General features: G+C 39.7%; 1 protein-coding gene across 6 annotated transcripts in view; it reads left to right on the forward strand.

Moving 5' to 3' along the window:
• The window catches only part of KIF1B (kinesin family member 1B), a 135,244-nt gene that overhangs the window by 47,332 nt on the left and 67,410 nt on the right, over window positions 1–20,502 (forward strand). For 3 of the 6 annotated variants that reach the window (XM_044391496.3, XM_026519870.4, XM_026519871.4), the window contains exons 9-15: window positions 16–81; window positions 3,877–3,952; window positions 4,642–4,720; window positions 5,791–5,933; window positions 9,734–9,867; window positions 16,687–16,766; window positions 17,665–17,740. In XM_044391496.3, the coding sequence (XP_044247431.1) occupies window positions 16–81; window positions 3,877–3,952; window positions 4,642–4,720; window positions 5,791–5,933; window positions 9,734–9,867; window positions 16,687–16,766; window positions 17,665–17,740 (654 nt within the window). Of the gene's footprint in view, window positions 1–15; window positions 82–3,876; window positions 3,953–4,641; window positions 4,721–5,790; window positions 5,934–6,857; window positions 6,900–9,655; window positions 9,868–16,686; window positions 16,767–17,664; window positions 17,741–20,502 lie in introns of all 6 variants that reach the window. The other 3 variants (XM_026519872.4, XM_044391497.3, XM_044391495.3) reach the window with 2 other exon arrangements.

A 20,502-nucleotide genomic window follows, 5' to 3' on the forward strand; every position in this document is an offset into this window, starting at 1 on the left:
TGGTATTGATTTCAGGAAGGAGCGAATATTAATAAGTCTCTCACAACTCTGGGCAAAGTCATTTCAGCCTTGGCAGAGGTGGTAAGTATTATATACTTGGTTACACGGGAAAACTTGTCTGTTCAGCAAATGCACTTGATGACGTTTTATGTGTTTATGAAGACTGACCTTTTTGGCCCTTTTGTGTAATCTTGCTTTTCTTCTTTTAGAGCTTTTCAGATAAGATACTAGGTATAACATACTTTGACTTTCTACTGAACGTAAAAGAGATTAAGGAGAGTGAAAGTGAACATGGATCTGTAAAGGCTAGACTGAAAACTCGCTCTTTACAAAGACCTAGGGTTTGATTGCTTTTTTGAGCCTTACTTCAGATCTCTCATCAAAACCCAGGGGCTTTGTTGCATATTCTTTTCCTGTACAATCTTTTTTAAGTAGGATGCTTTTGGAGTTTTTTAAGCATTCGCCTTGGTGAATGCTGTTGATTTGGGGGCCAATTATATATATATATATATAATTTTTTTTTTTTTTTTTTTAAAGATTTTATCCATTTATTTGACAGAGAGACAGCCAGCGAGAGAGGGAACACAAGCAGGGGGAGTGGGAGAGGAAGAATCAGGCTCCCAGCAGAGGAGCCCGATGCGGGGCTCGATCCCAGGACTCTGGGATCACCCTGAGCTGAAGGCAGACATTTAATGGCTGAGCCACCCAGGCACTCCCAATAATATATTTTTTTTAATTGTGCTATTCTTTCCTATTCTTTAACAGTGGGACACTAAATCTGAAACAGTTTTGTATCAGGGGCTGCATTTTTTAGTTTCAAGGCTACGGAAGTACTAGTCATTGTGCAATCTAGTTTAGTATGTCATTTAAATCCCTAAAAAGAATCAAATGCTTTCTTGCTTGTTTCTGAAAAGTCATACTCAGTTTATTACTTTAAAGTACTTTTTGTTTGAAGGCTTATCCTGTGTTCTCATTCTTTCTTTTCAATGCTTCATCTGTAGGATAACTGCACCAGCAAGGTACGGTGGGCTTTGGTAGGAACGAACTAGCTGTAGAATCAGTTGTGATGATTGTAAATCCTCAGCAGGATGTGTGGAGGCATAAGTAGGAACGGAACCATGAAAAATAGCTTTTTGTTACTTGCTTTCTGGCTCTGGAATTTAGAATTGCTGTTTAGAGTGACCATGAATCGTGAGACTGCACACCAAACCCTATTTAGGGAACATGATGTGCTTTGGAGAAGGAATTCAGAATAAAGGAACAAGAGAGAAATTGAGGAAGCTTCTATGTTGTGTTATTTTAATGATGTTTCTCCTAGTGATCTGTAGGACTGTCACTTGAAGAAGTCACCTATAAACCTTTTGAAAGGGCAATAAAGATATTTCTTATGGGTACTATTCTAAAACATAGCTGCCTTCTTGAAATTATTAGGGTATTTTTCTTAAACCTCTTTATGTAATCTTGTTTCCTGTCATGAAAAGTCATGATCATTTAAATTGTTAAAAAAAATTTTTTTCCTACTCTTTGGTTGTACATAAAGTGAAGGCTATAGAATCAAGTTAAACTCTCTATCTAGAGCACATGCTCTTTGCATCCTTCTAATCCAAATACAGTAGACTTTTCCTTATATTTCTATACAAATACTCTAAAATTTCTTGGTACTATTTTGCGTTAATAATAGAGCACTCAGCAGTTCTGGATCACATGAGTAACATTGGAGAAAAGGCAGTATCTACAATGAATTTTATTTTTTTAAGATTTTTATGTATTTATTTGAGAGCAAGAGAGACAGAGAATGAGCAGAGGGGAGGGACAGAGGCAAAGGGAATGGGATAAGCAGACTCCCCAGTGAGCGGGGAACCCGACACAGGGCTTGATCCTAGGACCCTGAGATCATGACCTGAGCCGAAGGCAGATGCTTCACTGACTGAGCTACCCAGGTGTCCCTGCAATGAAATCTTTTATACTCGTATTTTAAAATATATAGATTATCTACTTGTACAAAAATTACTTAATAAAAAATAATGCTTTTTTTCTGTTTCTTTTGGCTTATTGGAAGAAGCTGCCTTAGATTTAAAAAGTCTGTTATTTGATATTATGCATGTGTGGATATTCTTCAGATATCTAAGTCCCAGAACCATGAAAGCTGTTAAAATTTAGTGGTTTTTCTAACTTGTCCTGTCCATTTGCTCATTTTAACGCTCATTATCACCCAAAGGAAGAGTTTACAAAGTATTTATCTGCATTTTTCCCATATTGCTCCGTGCCACAATAATTTGCAAATGACTTTTTTAAGAACTGGTTTTGGAAAATCCAGTTTAGAACTTTGCATCTATGCCGTAACTATAACAGGTCAAAGACAAATTTTAGTTTTTATGTAATAAGCATAATTTTTGGTGAATTAAAATGTACTTTATTCCCACTGGGGAGAGAAACAGGATTATTACTGTCTATATTTGATAGTACTGCTTTTTAGAGGGACTAGTGATGTAAGTAAGTAAACCTTTTTAGGTAGTTACTAGGCCCTTATTTGTGAGAATAGATGAGATTAATTTGTGTAAGAGAGCAAATAGAAAAGAAGTGGCTAAAATTCTGAGATATTTTCAAATGGAAAAGATGGAAGTTCTATTTATGCTTCTTTATTTAGCTACTCCTTCTTAATTTAGTATAATTGACCAAAATGAAAATAGAACATTTTTTGGCAAAGAGACCACGCTTATTTTTGTAGTACTATTTGCAGTCCTTGTAACTGACGCACTTTAGATCTTGCAGCATTTTCGGTACTAACTGTAGGAAAAGTGAAGTGTTCAGGTGTGGTGAGGGGCTAGAGAAGGAAGAATTGAAGTCTCAGGCCTCAAGAATTTTGCAGTGGACTAATAGTCCCACTAAGCTGTGAAAGACTGAGAGGGTTAATTCTTCCCACAGGTCTGTGTCATTTAGAAATAGATCCTGCTATGGGAAATGACTTTCTCATTGGTGGAAAGTGTGTCTGTGGGTGGAATAGGATGAATCGGAGGGGACGTTTTTGGTAAGAGATAGAATTGAAGTGCTACTTGCCTACTTCCTTTCCTCCTCAACAGACCAGAGGTCAGCTACTTAGTACTCTTTTTCTGAATACTCATGCTTTCACAAGAACTAGGTGGTCCTTAGTTTAACCTCAGATTATACCAGGACTGGGGAGAGATGTGTATCAGTGAACCCTGGCTTCCCCTTGATGGCTTCTTAAATTATCACCACCTAGTCGTCAGCCAGGACGTACTGCAGTGGCTGTTATCTGCAAAGGGTTTGCATTAATTTTTACTTTCAAAGGATATAATTTCCTCCACTTTAGTACTGGCTTTGTACTGGTGTCTTTTGGTCTATCCCATGATAATGAGAAGGGTCACAGCTGTATAAGTAAATGCTTGATACATATATATACACAGACAATTCATCTTGCAGTCTTTACGGATCTCCAGATTAGCAAATCACGTCACTGTCTTAGACCTTTTCAGTCTGAGTACTAACTCTGTTGGTTGGATTTATTTGGGGTGTAATTTCCTTCTAAAGAAACCAAATGTATACTTTTACAAGAGTTGTTAGAGATGCAACAGTCCACTTGATGATTTGGTGATTGGCCAGGTAAATTTGTTAACTAAATGACTTACTATGCTACTTTCTAAACTGTTATGTGTGTGTTGTAAATTTTTCAAAATAAAATATAAAAAGAAAAAATTACTGCATGAATTTTGGGTATTGTGACAAGTTGAAGCTGTAAATGTTAAATTTCAACAGTGATGGGGTTCTATAGTTTACTTAGGAATTTTAGACTGATTTGCTTTTCATGTGAATTTTTCCTCCCTACTAATGCTAAGACCATTTCTTTTTGTTTAATAGAGTAAGAAGAAGAAGAAGACTGATTTTATTCCTTACAGGGATTCTGTTCTTACTTGGCTTCTTCGAGAAAATCTAGGTACGTTGATCACTGGTGTGAAGTTATCTTTTTAAAGCTGTTTACTGATTATCTTTTGTGGTTAATTGTCTTGTATGTTTGTTTTGGAGAAGAATAATCTCCAGACATCCGTGTTACTCTTGATTTAAACTGGTTGGATTTGCTCACTTTTTAATCAGGGTTTTCTCCCCTATCTTGTTGACCTCGGGACATGGACTGTGGTGTGGTTTTCTTCCTAACCACACCTGCTTCAAACTATCACTCCTTCTTCACACCTCTTTGGAAACTCCATGTTACCTTTTTGCTGATGGTTTTGGACCTTCAGGTCATTCTCTTTATTCTCTGTTCTGTTAGCCTCTTTCTCTCCTTCCTATGAGAGGGGAGTGATCAGCTATGTCAAATGTCGCTGATAGAAGGGAAAGACTGAGAATGGCCTGCTGGACTGTCCACATCACTGTGCTTTGACTCACTAAGAGCACTTTGGTGTAGTGGCTGAGGTCTTAACTGGAGTGGGGAGAGGGAAACTGGTCCCAGTAGATCCAAACACCAAGATTAACAGTATAACAGTGCATGGAGACATTCAAGACGTTTGTTGACTCTTGATTAAATCTTAGGATCTGAGATGGTGTTATCTAATTTGACATAAATTTAATAAAATTCTTCTTTCTAAAAGAAGTATGATTTGCGATAACCATGATTCATCTTCTTAGGTGGCAATTCTCGGACTGCGATGGTTGCTGCTCTGAGCCCAGCAGATATCAACTATGACGAAACTTTGAGCACTCTGAGGTACTCCAGTTGATCTCGATTGCTAAATAGAATACTGTGCCACCATAAGTCATTTTGTTATGCCATTGGTTTTCTTATGCTGTATGGATAATTTTTTATGTAGATAATGATCCATTCCTCTCATAACAGGGAAAACATGGGTTGGGGGAGATTTTTATTTTTATTTATTTTATTTGTTTTGGGCAGGGGAGATTTTTATTGTAATAGAATTTACCTGTTTATGGTTTTCAGTTTCACTTTGTTATGATTTTCATTTCTGTAAAAAGAAGTTCCCTTATGGTTTGTCATTATAGAGATGCTCAACTCTTAACGAGTAATACAATTATGAGTACACATAGTGTTAAAAAAATTACAGAATATTCATTAGTAAAATATAGTTGACTGTTGAACAACACAGTGGTTAGGGGTGCCAACCCTCTGCACAGTCAAAAGTCCACATACAACTTGACTCCCCAAAAACTCAACTATTAACAGCCTACTGTTGACCAGAAGCCTTACTGATAACATAAACATTTGATTAACACTTATTTTGTATGTTACAAAATATTTTGTATATACATATACAAATGCCATACTGTGTTCTTATAACAAAGTGAGAGAACATGTTATTAAGAAAATTGTAAGGAAGAGAAAATACATTTACAGTACTGGACTGTATTTATCGAAAAAAATATGATTCTAAGTGGACCCATGCCATTTGTTTTAACCTATGTTGTTCAAGGGTCAGCTGTATTTCTATATATAAATAGTTTTCATCACTTTAATGTGGAACTTTCTACTCTTATCCCAGTGATGGAAGGAACCCTATACAGTCTGATAAATGCATTTTGAGTCCCTTTTCTGGTATTTATTTCTTTTATGATTTTGGGTAAATCACTAAAATTCATCTGAGCCTTTTTCCTCATCTTGAAAAGATGCTATAAAACTTGCTATGCATATGTTATTAGTAAGGCTCATAAAATGTGTAAATACTCAAGCTGTTTGATTTAGAGAGAGAAATAATGGTATGTGACTTATGAGAAGTAGAGTGTCTGAGGAATGGCAAAAATGCGTGTTCCTTTTGGATATAGATATGCAGATCGTGCAAAGCAAATTAAGTGCAATGCTGTTATCAATGAGGACCCCAATGCCAAACTGGTTCGTGAATTAAAGGAGGAGGTGACACGGCTGAAGGACCTTCTTCGTGCTCAGGGGCTGGGAGATATTATTGATAGTAAGTGAATTAAGGATCAACATGATTTCTAATCTTTTCCTCTTCAGGGTTCTTCTATTTCAACTTAGATTCAAAGAACATGATGAAGTTAGATGGTAGAAAAGGGTTTTTTTTGGGTTTTGTTTTTTCTTTTAAAAAAATCCAACAAAAATGGTATCAGAATCTTTATGTAGTATGTACCAGGCTATCGAACTGAACTCATGAAATTAGTTTTTAAAATGTCAATATGTCACTGCTTGTATTTTTATTAGATTTTCATTTTAGATCAGCAGTGAAGTTTATTTGGAATGTTGAGTTTATTCTCACTGAGAAATTAATCACTTTATAAAATTGTTACTTAAAATTTTTGTTTTTGTATTAGGGGCTTCTCTTGATTAATGTAGTAGTGGTAATATATGTGTAACAAACCCGCTATTCTAGTCCCCTTTCAGGAAGGATTTACCTTTGAGTGGTATCTTCCCCCCCCTGCAAAATAATTGAAGAACACTCCCCACCTGGCTCCCTATGAACACACGAAGGGAAAAATACCATTTCCTGTCAATCCTTACAGGGAATATTATTTTACTATGTTGTCTTAAAATGTATCTTTTTTTTAACCTCTGTGATCTGCCCGCATAATGTCTAGTCAGAGGTTAACTGAATGATTCAGGTAGAATACTATATGGGTTTATTTGATAAAGCATATTTTTATTTTTGAGTGAAAAATTAATATTGTTTGAAATTCTAATAAGATTTTCAAAGTCTAGTTCTTCTTACTGATTAGCACCTGAGTTTAAGTGACTACAGTATACAAAATTACAATATATTCTAAGTGTTAATTTTTTCCATCTTCCCAAATGCCACGTGCTGCTCTGTTCCCTCTCTGTGTCATTGCTGAACCTGATCTTTGACCTTTCTTGTATTTTCCCTCCTGCTTACCTTCAGTTGATCCATTGATCGATGATTACTCTGGAAGTGGAGGCAAATGTGTGTATTTCATGTATTGGTTATTTCCAGTACTCTGATTTGCTAATCTGCCTCTGCTGGATCAGCTTTAAAATGAGCTTTGCATGCCAGCAATCCTAGCAGGGAAATCCCAGACAGAGCATACTATAGATTCAGAAATGATCCTGTTTTTGCCCTTCTCTATTTAGCAAACACTGCTGAATTTCAGTTTGTGAATTAAGTAGTCTAGAGGCTTAAGAGTCTCTTGATGCTTCTGCGCTTCAGTTTTTCCACTTATGTGATTAAACTGAATCCAAAGTCGTAGAGGATGATGATAGCGATGACAGCAGGTCACATTTCCTGAGTGTTTATAGTGTACTGGGCCCCATTCTAGGGACCTTGAATGTATTATCTCATTTAACCCTGTCACTGATTCTGGAAAAGGTTCTTTTATGCCCATTTTACCCATGAGGACTCTACTTGCCTGGGGTGGTTAATTTGCTACTGAGATCCCATGGTTTCTGTGTAGTTAAGATTGGATAGTGTAACTCAGAGCCCCGGCTTTTAAAATCATTACTATACCTTTTTGGCCTCTTGAGATCTTTCAGGGGTCTGATTATTTAATAGAAAAATCCTTTTAAATTAGCTGTGTAATTCTGAGCCTTGGTGTATGTACAATTAAAAACAATCACTTCCAGTTGGCTAAACTATCCGTTGCTGAGTAGTTCTGTGAGTACCGGGCTAGCACTCACCTGTGCTTAGGCTAAGTTAGTTTCCTCCGTAACTTGGGCCTCAGCTTACATGGTGGTTAGGAAATTTTTTTTCTCCTTTTCTGGAGTTACAAATTAAATTTTAAAAACTTGGGTGTCTAAAATGTGTGTTCGAAATGAGGACATTTTTATGAAGGATCACACCTCGTTGTTCTCTCCAGATACCATTAAGTTGGTGAGGACATGATTTCTTACCCTTCTAAGATAATTCACTAGGGGATTTTTATCTTAGAAGAAATGAAGAATCTTGACCTTTTGGTTAAGTTTTAGATTTTAATTGATTTGCTTGTTCATTTAATGAGGCATGTTAATAGGGCTTGAAGGGAGGAAATACATAGGAGAGAGCAAATGTAGCCCCGGCCGCTGTGATGAGGCTAGGCCTTGAAGACACATTAACACTCCAATACGGAGTGACTCTTGGACTGGAACGGCTCTGTCTGAGATTTCCAAAGCTGACCGATACTGATGTGAGAAAGACACCATCTTGTTGTTGCTTTTGTGCTCCAGGTGGTGCTGCTATCAGCTTGTTGCCTCACTCTTTTCTGAGCAGTTTTGGCATCTCCCAAAAAGCTATGCATGACTAAGTTTTAATTTTGTCTCCATGCAGGAAAGCAGCCCTGGCTACTTCTGAATTTCCATTTCAATCTACTACTCTTAATTTCTTTTAGGGCTTGCATGTGTCCATCGGACCTTCTAAACTCCACCCATTCTATTCTTTCCTACCTTGCTGCCGTCTCCTGATGGCTGATTTTTTGCTCCAGTTCCTATCCCCCTTTTAAAACTTGCTTGTTTTCCTATGTTCTATATTTGCAGATGGTGGTTTTCAAACTGTCTTGAAGCATCCACTGGTTTTAAGGGGTTTCAAGAACTGGCTTTGATGAAGTAGAGATGAGTAGACCCAGAGAGAGCATTAACTCTGCATTAACTCGTATCATTTAAGGAAAACTTAACTTAGTTTTGGTATGAATTTTAAGCAATGTAGGTTTTCCCAAATTTTTAAACATGAGCTAATTTTAAAATAGAAATCCATCAATACCTATGGTTTTTCTCTGGTGTCTGACAAGGATGACTAATGAAGGAAAGTACAACAGCAAATTAATGAATTTTGTTGTTTGTGGCTCTTTTTATCAAAACTAAATTTAAAAAACAAAACTTACAGTTCTATTAAAGACCTTAGTAAGTGAAAGTATGTCCTTGAAACTTGAAATTCATACTAGGAACTCAGCTTACCAGTGACTCTTGGTAGTACTGTTGGGCAGAGTAAGAGCCTTATTTTGCAATAATTAGCAAATAATCAGCCTTGATTTTTGTTTGCTCTGATAGATGAGTGTAAACTATACCAACTTCATTAATTTGCTAATTGTTCTTCCCTGTTGAGGTAATTGGCCCTGAGTTCTCAACCAGAACTTACACAAAATTCTTGTGATTTCTACATGGACCTCTACTGTTTAAAGACGCTGTTTGGCGTGTTGACATGTTGTTCTACGAAGGACACTACGGGTTTCTGTGTTAACCGTAGTATCTTCTTGGGAATTTTTGCTGAATGCCATAAAATACTGGGCCAGGTTGATACTACTGATAAATAAATGTTCATCTTTTTTCCTGTACCATTACAAACTACTGGGATTTAAGAGTAGTGAAAATCTAAAACATTGTAGTATTGGAGCTGTAGAAGGAATAGAAAGGATGTAGCGTGTCCTGTTTACGGAGAGTGCCTGAGCGTTATCCTTTGAGGCTCTGGTTACCCCCCACCAAATACCATGTTAACCCACCCTGAAATTTTTTAGTTTCTAAATTTTTTAGTTTCAGAAGTGGTTCTTAACCTCTAGGATACCAGTGTTAAAGACAGACGTGTTTTAGAACTGCCATCTAGAACAATTATAACTCGTCTTTGTATTATAACACGTCTTTGTCTTGGCGCTTTAATGCTATCCTTTCTTACGCTGGTGTTCCTTCCTGTCTTTTTTCTCCCTCTGCTCCTTTCCCTCTTTTCCACTTTTTCTGCCTTCCCTTCTTTCTGTCTCCCAGATCTGAAAGATTTTCAGAACAATAAGCATAGGTACTTGCTAGCCTCTGAGAATCAACGCCCTGGCAATTTTTCCACAGCATCCATGGGGTCCCTTACTTCATCTCCATCTTCCTGCTCACTCAATAGTCAGGTGGGCTTGACATCTGTGACCAGTATTCAGGAGAGGATCATGTCTACGCCTGGAGGAGAAGAAGCCATTGAACGTCTGAAGGTAAGTAATAATTCAAATGGAAGGGAGGTGTTCTGTGTAGCTCCACAAAGCAGAGCTGGTCTTAAAAATCACTGAGATTTTTGTTCAGGATACGGAACAACTTTCGAACTCTTAGAGGTGTTCTGAAAATGGAATTTGCTGCTTTCTAAGATAATTAATTTCTTTTTACCAGAATGCTTGAGTCTGACGTGGCCAGGCAGAGATTAGAGAGATGTGTGGCCAGATCACAGGTTGGCCACGAAAATAACTGATAAATAGATAATGTCCTTTAATTCCGAGGTAGTTTATAAGTCACAGGGAAATTGTTAGACATTGAGTTGGAAACTAATTTGTTAGAAGCACTTGGATTCATTTGAAGATGGAATTCTGTATAGAGCCATGTTTGTGTTAGTAAAATATATAGACAACCAAAAGAAGGTTTGAGCATGCGAGTAGCTGTACCAGGTTTATTCAGAGACATGTGAAATGATAACTTGTGGGAGCTCATAGGAAGTCTTGGACCCTGTTCTCTCTGCCATGGGAGGGCTGCCTCCTCCTGTGCCTGTGCCATGGGACCAGGGGCCTCCGTGCTGTGCTGTGCGCTCGGATCCTGCATGTGCGGGTCGACCTGCCATGGCCCCTGGCTTCGCTTTCCCAGTCTGTGGTTGGCTCCGGGGGGGACATTCTTGTCTCTCTTCGTGAATGAGAAAGTGAGCGGTAGCGGCACCCCCCGACTTCCGCTCAGCGACTGACTGCAGCGAGAACAGACGGTGCATCCATCCATCAGATCGCTGTGACAGTATCCCAGATGCTTTGTCTTTGCCTGTTCATTGCCTCCAGGGTGATCTTTTCACCCACACCTTTGGGCCTTTGTATTCTCAAGTGCCAGGGCAGGGAAAACTGGGAGGGCAGAGAAGTGTTCTAGGCGCTGGGAAATTGCCGTTGTGCTTGCGGCCAGCAGCCTGTCTGTGTTGCACACACCGCGCTCCACGGCCGCCGCTTGCTCGAGCGCTGCTGAGAACAGGGACACGCTTTGACGAATGAATGATGGAGGAGGTTTGCTGAGCTTTTCACCACTAAAAGGGAGTGAAGCTTAATAGTTGAAGATGGCAGATGCTTTCATTTCAGTTTTCAGGTGAGGCCAGGAAAGATTTTATATGAAGAATGGGCCTCTGCTTCTTCTTCAGCCTACTTTTTCCCTTGGCATTTTTTTACTCACTTCTAACCTAAGGTGCTTCAGAAACAAAAGTAATGATCTTGTTCCTTCCTTCAGAATATGTTTGTAGGAAGCGGGTAAAGTTCTGAAATACCTAGCAAAGGGAGAAGGGTGACAAATATATTCATTTCATTGATTGTTGCAGATCGGAGGGTAATTCCTGCCTTTGTAAAATTGCCTTTGAAATTGTAATAAAGACATTAGTGAAGCCTGTGCAGGACAGCTTTATGTGTGTGTGTTTTCACGATGGGCATTGGTGACAAAGTTGTTGTACAGGGTTCTGTTTGGGCCAGTGGGGGAAATGCAGGGGTTCCGGGGGAAGGAAGTGAAATTGCCTACTTACTATTTAATATAAAATGTTCTTTTTCTTTAGGGATTTTGAATCTTACTATATCTCCTATTAAAGCCTTGGTGTACAAATAAGATTATAATTTTCATTAACTTACATCTTGGTGTAAAAGAAAAAATTTTCCTAACTGCCAAGTGGGACCAACCGAAAATAACGTTGAATGTTAGGAGTCAAGATATTAACCAAACTCTTTTAAGAATTAGGTCACCCAATGCCTTCCAAGTAGCTTCTGGGGAATAACACTGCCATTATTCAGGGAACCCTCCCCCCAACCTTCCTACTTCGCACCAAGACCAAAACAAAACTATATTACTTTCATCAGAAAATAAATTTCTCTGCTTTAATTTTCCTTTAAGTCAACATAAGTGAAATTGTCCATTTTCCCTACCTTTAGAAAATTGTTTTTTGATAGTTTTGCATTGGATCTTGGGTTTTTAATGCAGCACGGCAGTCCACTGAGGCATAAGTGCCTTCGTTCTGCTCCTGTTTTGTGAATGGTGAGAATTCAGTCCAGCAGACCTGCATTGTCATGCCTCAGGCAGACTGCGTCTCGCAGGCCCAGCGCAAGGCAGTGGTTATACAACAGAAATGCTTGAGAATTCTTCGTTTTTGGACTCCTTCGTTGTTGAGTGTTTAGGAGCTGCGTTCCTGAGACATGATACTGCTGCGGGAGAAAACTGCCGTAGCAGAGGAGATTCATTCACTTTCCTAACGTTTCATTTCCCTTTGCTTTGCTTTACTTTTGACTTCAAAAATATGATATGTTGGTAAAATACTTTTGCACAGCGTGTTGCTACTGCTTCGTTTTTTGAATAGCTTTTTTCCATATGGAAGAGACTCGGGTACCCCATCATAAAGGATCTCGACTTCTCCACAAACCTCTCTGGCAAATGAGAGTGAAATGTAATTGCTTTCATTTTTTAATCACAACTCAAACTGAGTTGGGATGTATGTATCCTTGATTTGGATTCTTATTCAGTAAGGTTTGAAATTCCTAACTGTAGCTACTGTGTGGTGGCTCTGGCGTTTGTTTATTAGTCTGGCATCAGAGTCAGTACTATGAGTGCCATCGCCTAGGCCTGGGCTATAAATACCCGCAAGTATCCGTTACAGAAGCACGCAAGGGCAGATGCTGTGCTAGGCGGCCGAGGGCCCCACACTTGGAACACACTTGTGGAGCATACTGTGTTCAGTACAGTAAAACCTTGGCTATCTGATGGCTTCAGGGAATGTTCCATGTAGTAAGCATTTAACCTTTTAAATATGACAGTTGAAACTGTAATTTTTTTCATGGAAATATTTCTGACTTGTTCTGTGGATTCCTCTGCCACCTTAACCGAATCATGACAAAGAAATTAAATTGTGTTTAGCTGTGTGAACATAATTAGTAATGAGTGCTGCATAGATAACTAGACATTTGTGATGTGAGACCAAAGTTGAATGGTGCCTGAGCCCAACATTTCTTGGAGCTTTAAAAAAAGTTTCCTGATGTCACTTTATAAGAATTTGTGTGTGTACTACCTGTGGGAAGGAAGGACCCTTACAGATTGTCTGGACTCCTCATTTCTGAAGCATGCATCCCAATTTCAATTTAATCTTGTAAGTTGGGTTTCTAGAGTGCGTTATGGGCAGCACTGGGCACCAGTGTGCCAGGCCTGCCCGCAGAGTAAGTTGACAGCTCAGAGATCAGTAGTTATCTCCTGTTGGCATCTCAGTTTTATTTATGCTAAGTTTGCTATTCAGGCTTGAAGAAATAATATCCTTCACTCTTTCTTAATTGATGGTGAGCTGTTTTGTAGAATATTTTCTTTAAAGCCTAGTGATTCTGCTTTAATTGAAGAAAGAGCATCACGAGTCAGGAAACCCCACTGTAGGGTTTAGTGGCTCAGGGTGTAGTGTGGTCTCAGGTTAGTCTCTTAGCTTCTCTGGTCCCCAGTGTCTTTATCTCTAGAATGCTTCTGGAGTACATGGCTTTTTCTAGCACTGAACTTTTGCTTAATATCATTTTCTTTAACCTTTTTTCAGTTTTTTTTTTAAAAAAGAGCTTTTTTAAAAAAAGATTTTATTTATTTGAGGGAGAGAGAACAAGGGCGGTGGGGTGGGGGGTGCAGAGAGAGAGAAACAGACTCTGTGCTGAGCAGGGATTCTCGATGATGCGGGCTCCATGCCAGGAGCTGGGGATCATGATCTGAGCTGAAGGCAGACGCTTAACTGACTGAGCCACCCAGGCGCCCCTAAAAAATAGCTTTTTAGCCAACATAAAAATTGCAGCGTGAAGCTGTAATGAAAAATAAAAGTAGTACCATATTCAGCTAACTCATTAAATCTCTTTTTTACAAGAGATCATGCCCTAATTTACCCTCCAGGTGGGAAGTAACATTAGAGAGTTCACATTAGACTTGGCATCAGAGTGACAGCAGGATCCCTAGACAGTGATTTTGCTCCCTTGGGGTGAGTTTACAGTTGCCCCAAATAGAATAGCTTTCATACAGTCAGATAAATCTCTTATCAGACATGATCTTTTCCTGAAAATAACCAACCAGGAGAAAAAAAATATTGAAGTTTCTCCTGGGTTAGTTTGTATTCCATCACCAGCATCAGAGGCTCATGGGCCACTCTCTGTATGATAAGCACTAGTCTAGATGCTCGGGTTTGGGCAGCCTATTGTCCTAGTCCTTTCTTTTGAAGTTACCATTTTGAGGTTGTAAAGGTGTCTAACAGCTGTCTTTAGTAAGCCTTACTATCATATAGGATATGCTGCCGGCTTGTCTTGTATTTGCCCTCTCACGGTCCCATGCAAAAGCATTCAGTACTACTCTGTTAGCGTTGTTGGAATAACTTTTGTGGTGCTTCCTGACCACTTGGTTCCTGGCCATCTCCCGCCTTGCTGAAATCGTATGGCTGTTTTCGGCTGCTGGCCCTCTAGCGCAGCACGCCTGTTTCCTCTCTTAGCTTGGGAGGGGTGCGTGCGCCGCATGCTAGATCAGTCCTCTTGGAGGCCGCGGGAGAGATGCCCTTCAGGTAGCTGTTTCAGTCTTTCAGCCTCTGGGCGTTTGGAGGGTTCAGGATAGCCAGTTCACCTGGTTTTGTCTCTCCCTCTCCACGCTCCCCACTCCCTCTGCAGACTTGTTCTAGCATCTCCCACTTTGTGACTGACCCTTTTCTGAACGAGTACCTTTTCGGTGGCCCCCTTTATGTGGACCGCCCTGATGCCCATGCTGTTTCTAACTTTCCTAACTCGGTCATCAGTTTAGCTCTTCGCCCGCTTTGCTAGTTGTTCTTCACCGTCGTCATCGTGATGGTCTGCGGTTTGTTTCTCCTGACTCCTGTACTCCTCGCTTTTGCAGCTGCCGCCTGGAGTTTTCACTCGTGGCTTTTCTACATGCTCCCGTGCCTCCTTCCGGAAACCCGAATGGCAGACACCTTAGGATTGATTGTATTACATGCTCACTGTTTCTTTCTGTGTAGATAATTATGTTTTCAGATCCCAGAGGCTTCTTACAATGGCCTGTTAAATGAATCAAGCAGTGAGCTGTTGTGTAAACTGTGCAGGGTTTTCATCCTGAATCACTCGCACTGCTGTCATCAGAACTGTCAGCTCATCACTGTTTTTGCTCCTCGGCATCATCATTTGACTTTCTAATTTCGTCTCCATGACTAGATCTTCTTCTGCTTCTTGCATGTGTTCGTCACCCTTTCAGCTCGTCCTCCTCCCTCCATTTTTCACCGAATTGATCCCTGCTTGTCCTTCACTCATCCGTCTGAGCATCATTCTCATGCTCACCCCTTCCCCAGCGACCTGTGAACACTTCAGTTCTAGCACGTGGCGCAGTGTTCTGTTGTTGTCTCCTGCCCTGCCCATTCACAGTCTGCGAGCACGCTGCGCTGGCCACACTGTGGTTCCTGGAAAAAGCCAGGCATTTCTTCCCTCTTCCCTCACATGTCCATGCGGTAGCGCCTGCTCTTTGTCTCTGCTCACACAGAACCTCGTCAGCGAGCCGTGTTCTGACAACCCCAGACTTCTGACTACTCCAGAGCGCTCCCTCGTTTACCCCGTCCCTTTCTTGCTTTTCCTCCAAGGCGCTTGCCGCTATCTGATGTACTATATATTTGAATTACTGATTAAAATCGATTACCTCAGTCTCTTTACTAGAACGTAAGTCTCATAAAATCAGGGATTTTGTTCCCTGGCACATCCCTAGTTGCCCGAAACAGGGCTTGACGTGTAATGTAGTTATGTATAATTATTGAATGAATGAATCATCAGTTACTTCTCTCTCCCTCGTATACAGTAAACTCCTTGAGAGCAAGAAACATGTTTTAGTTCTTATATTCCTGGCATTCATAAAAACCCAGCGGGAGACTGGAAAACTGTCATTTCAGTGGCTATATGCCTTCGGCTGAGATTAATACTAACCCTTTCTATATTAGGTACTGGGGTTGTGTTCAGAAGGGTATTGTGTTGTAGAGAAATTAAAATATTCATTTACCCTTCGGGTTCTTGGCTGGGACTTCTACAAACAAAAGACAGGTTATTAAGAGAAAGGTATACAAATTTATTTAATATAAGTTTTATGTGACACAGGAGCCTTCATAAGGAAATAAAGTCCAAAAGAAGTGTTAAACCTGAGCATTTTTTTGCTAAGTTTGATAAAGAGGGAAGAGTCGTGGGAAATTATGGTAGGACCTGGGGGAAGCTTATCACGGCCTGTTTGTTCAGATTCCTCTTGGTGTTCCTCCATCTTTGGAGGTGAAGATGTTCCTTTCCTCCAGGTGTAGGGAGGCTCCTCTCATGAGGGTCTTAAAACTTGCTTGAGGAGCTCAGAGTCCTTCCTGCAGATGCCATTTCTCAAATTACTTCAGCTTAACAATAGTCAGTGTGCCAAGATGCCACATTTTAGGGGAACATGCTCTGAGCGCCATCAGTTGCTGTGGTCAAATTAGAGTGAAACAAAAGCAATAAATACCTTTGGTGGCTTTATTCTTTCATAGAAGTGGCTGTCAGAAATAGTGTCTTGCATACACTTTCTTACACATACATATACACGCTCCCTCATTAGTAGGTATTTTTATTAGGACTTAGGAGACTTTATATATATAGGGCTGATTTAATGTTAGACCTTTATTGCACATAATATTAAAGGAAAAAAATCCCTTTGTGTTAGATTCTGCCTCATACCCACAAAGGGCATCGTGTGCTTTTTGCTGTCCTTCCTAGACATAGCATGTTACATCATAAGGCTCTTCTCCACTTTAACTCTGGACTTCCTCTTAGGAATCGGAGAAGATCATTGCTGAGCTGAATGAGACCTGGGAAGAGAAGCTGCGTAAAACAGAGGCCATCAGAATGGAGAGGTCAGCAAGTTAAGCTCTCGGGTTGTCTGCACATTCTCAGGGGAACTGGGATTCCTTTTATAGAAGGAGAAGTTGAGCTGGAAGTAAAAATGAAGGGCCCCCTCACCAACCACAGAACAGAACAGAACTCAGCCTGCTTTGGGCCTTCCCCCAGCGGAGCTTACATAGTCAGATGTTCTCTAGGGAGTCCTGTGCTCATTACCATACTGCGTGGTGTTCAGTGTCCATGTCAAATGGAAGACATCAAAGGATAGAGGGTTTTGGGTTTTTTTAAAAACATTTTATTTTTTTAGAGTGGGGGAGGGGCAGAGGGGGAGAGAGAATCCCAAGCAGGGGATGAATATACCTTAAAAAAAGGTCAGGCCTGTCTTCCCCCTTCATGGAAGATGAAGTGGAAGTGAGTGCTGGTGTATTGATGCAGTGGATGGATCAGACAATTAGAATACTCTTATTATAGGGATTGTTGAATCAATATGTTGGGCACGGGAACATCATGTTTATAGACAGTCTTCATATATCCAAGTTACTTTCTGATTGCTTTCTTAGATTTTGAAGAAATCGTTCTTGAGCTTAAGGAATGGGCTTAAGGAATATCCCTGTCTTCCTTTTTTTACATTAATAGACCTATTATTTATGAATTACTGTCTGCCTCCAAAGTCAGATGAGACAAAGTTCTTATTTGGGTGAATACAACTTCACCTAACATGGGAACAGAACTTATTTTGAATGTGCTGTTTCCCTTGAATTCTCACGAATGATGGGATAGACAGATTTTTCACATTTGTATTACTGACGCAGACAGTAGTTTTGCTCTGCATGCTTTACTTTCCAGTTCATAGGAGACTGATTTAATTGACATTTTGGTATTGGTATTCTGATGTGCTTGTTGTTTTTCTAGAGAGGCCTTGTTGGCTGAGATGGGAGTGGCCATTCGTGAAGACGGAGGAACCCTGGGAGTTTTTTCACCTAAGAAGGTAGGAAACTGTTGTGAAACTCAACCCAACAGAAGCACTTCCTATTTGTCTTGGTCACTGAGGCACTTCTGGTCTTTTCGGGGCTGGCCCCTCCTCCCTTCATTTTATCTTGAGATTTGGCTTAATTTCAGACGTTTCTGGTTTCATCGTAAAGTACAGGGGCAGCCTATTTCTAAAATGCCTATCATGTTTGCTTTTTACAGAATAAAACCCACGGCAGTAAATCTAACTTTCGGTCACGATTCAGTATGTTTACTCGTCTGCAGTGTTGCTTTCTCTTAAATTCCCAGCCTCTCTCCTAGCACACCTTGCTTCAGTTTGGCTACTCTTTCCATGTAGATTTTCCCACAGATGCCCGCAGCCCTGATTTATAACTCTTTGGAAGCAATTTCAGCTGTTCAGGTTTGTGTAGAAAAATACCACGCAAGTTTGTTTCTGTAGTTTGTGTTACAGACAACCATTATAACTGAGTAAAAGCAATTCCTGTCCTCACCCTTCTAGCCTCCTCTGCTCCTTTCTTCGTTTTGTTTTGTTTTGTTTTTTTTTAATGACTCCAGTAGTTACCCTCACACTTACGTAATCTTAGTTGTTAGGTAGTAGATACCTTGTAGCTAATTAGAATAGTAAGGGAGGTTTTGTTTTTTGGGGGTTTTTGGTTTTGTTTTGTTTTACTAAGTTGCTTCCTAGTTATTCTTAGATATTGGAAAACTATTATAAGGTAATTATTTTTGTGTGCTTCTTATATGACAATAAGAAAACATACATTGATTTACAAAGCAAATATATTCATGCTGGTAATAAAGAGTTCTTCGTTTCGGGTGACCCCAGCTTGGCTGTCAGAGACTTACAGTGTTCTGCAGGGTCTGATGGTGATCTCTCTAGGTTGGCATAGATGGGCGCGGGGGCTTCCATTTTTGTTTTTATGGGATAGGAAATATTCATGGTTTTTACTAGGATTCTTTAGGTTTGCTTTTTCTGTCAAGGTCACATAACTTTTTTTTTAAGAATTCCATTGCATTATTTTCAACAAAGAAGATTGTTTTAAAGACATTTTCGGTACACACTGTAGAGCTAGAATCATAAAAACAGTATTTTGTATGCCTGTATTACCAGCGGTCTGTGATTTTCAGTTTAATAGTGTTTCCTTCAGGGAGGCATTATTTATTGAGATAGCATACTTAGGATTGTAGCATACTTAGGATTTTAGCAGTTATAGGTTTGATCAGGTTTGTGCCTTTGTGTATATTGAGATTTTACAACATCTTTGAGTGTTAAGAACTATATGGAAAATTTTTGTAACGACTTGTAAAACTGGCATTTAACACAAGTCATAAATAATTTATGTAAGTGTTGTGATAGAAACAGCATGGAATTCCACACTGAGATCTCTGTTTCAAAGCATTTTCTTACTTTAATTTTATGCATCTTGTTTTAACTTTCTAGACTTCCTCAGGAAAGGAAGGGATACACCACTGGCTACACCTAAATTCAGTTTTAGAACCTGTTTCTGATGTGTTAACTTGATTGTGGTAATCATTGCATGATGTATATGTATATTAAATTGACACATTCGACACCTTAAAAAAATCATGTTGTACAACCTAATTGTATACAGTCTTTACTTGTCAATCATATCTCCATAAAACCTGGTTGGAGGGAAATACTTTTAAGGCAGGGGGTAAACAGGCAAACTCTGTTTCCAATATTCCCTTTTTCTGAGGCGTCATGATGGGCTTTAAAGAACATTGCCCACAGAGGGCCTTGACTTTCTCAAACCAGCAGAGCTCTTAAACTACAGACACAGATGCTGATGTAGGATTTTTTCTAATTTGTTTAAGCATCTTTCTCATTACCTGTTCTTAACCCTCTCATCTGATTCTTCTTTCATTTTTCCACATTTGCTGGCACTGTCTTGAGTAGATTTTGACCCCAAGACCATGTGACTTATTTTTGGATTCCAGTGGGGTATTCTCACCAAAGAAGGTTGGTTTTTCAAAGATTTTAGAAATATTAGAGTTAGATGAAGAGGATTTTTACAAGAAGTGTATATTGTTGAATGTCAGTAATTTTAATTTCTTCTTTAAGGTAAAGACTAATAAACTAAAGACAATAACTGGGACCATGGAAGAAGCGATAAAAATTTTAGAGGGAAATACCAGGGGATGTGGGGACATTTTTTTTTTTTAAGATGTATTTATTTTAGGTGGAGGACGTGAGAGAATCTCAAGCAGACTCCATACCGAACACAGAGCCCAATGCGGGGCTCGATCCCTCAACTCTGAGATCATGACCCGAACCAAAACCAAGAGTTGGATGCTCAACTGACTGTGCCACCCAGTCACCCCATTTTTTAAAGCATTTTTATAGGGGTGCCTGGGTGGCTTAGTGGGTTAAGTGTCTGCCTTCAGCTCAGGTCATGATCTCAGGATCCTGGGATGGAGGTGCGCCCCCCCCCCCCCGCATTGGGCTCCCTCCTTGCCAGGGAGTCTGCTTCTCCCTCTGCGCCTCTCCCCCTGCTTGTGCTCTCTCTATCACTATCTCTCTCTCTCTCATGAATAAATAAAATCTTGAAAAATTTTTAAAAATAAAGCATTTTTATAAAGTAAATGAAAAATTAAGTATTTCTGGAGATTGTAGGAAGATAATTTTCCCTCTACTATTTTGAGTTCTTGGCTGAGAGCCCTGTAATAAAAGGTTAATAAGAGAAAAAGAAAAATAAGCTTATTAACTTGTCTGCTTCATGTATGTGTGGGAGCTACCCA

The sequence above is a fragment of the Ursus arctos genome, unplaced genomic scaffold (assembly GCF_023065955.2).
Source record: "Ursus arctos isolate Adak ecotype North America unplaced genomic scaffold, UrsArc2.0 scaffold_32, whole genome shotgun sequence".
NCBI classification, from domain to species: Eukaryota; Metazoa; Chordata; class Mammalia; order Carnivora; family Ursidae; genus Ursus; species Ursus arctos.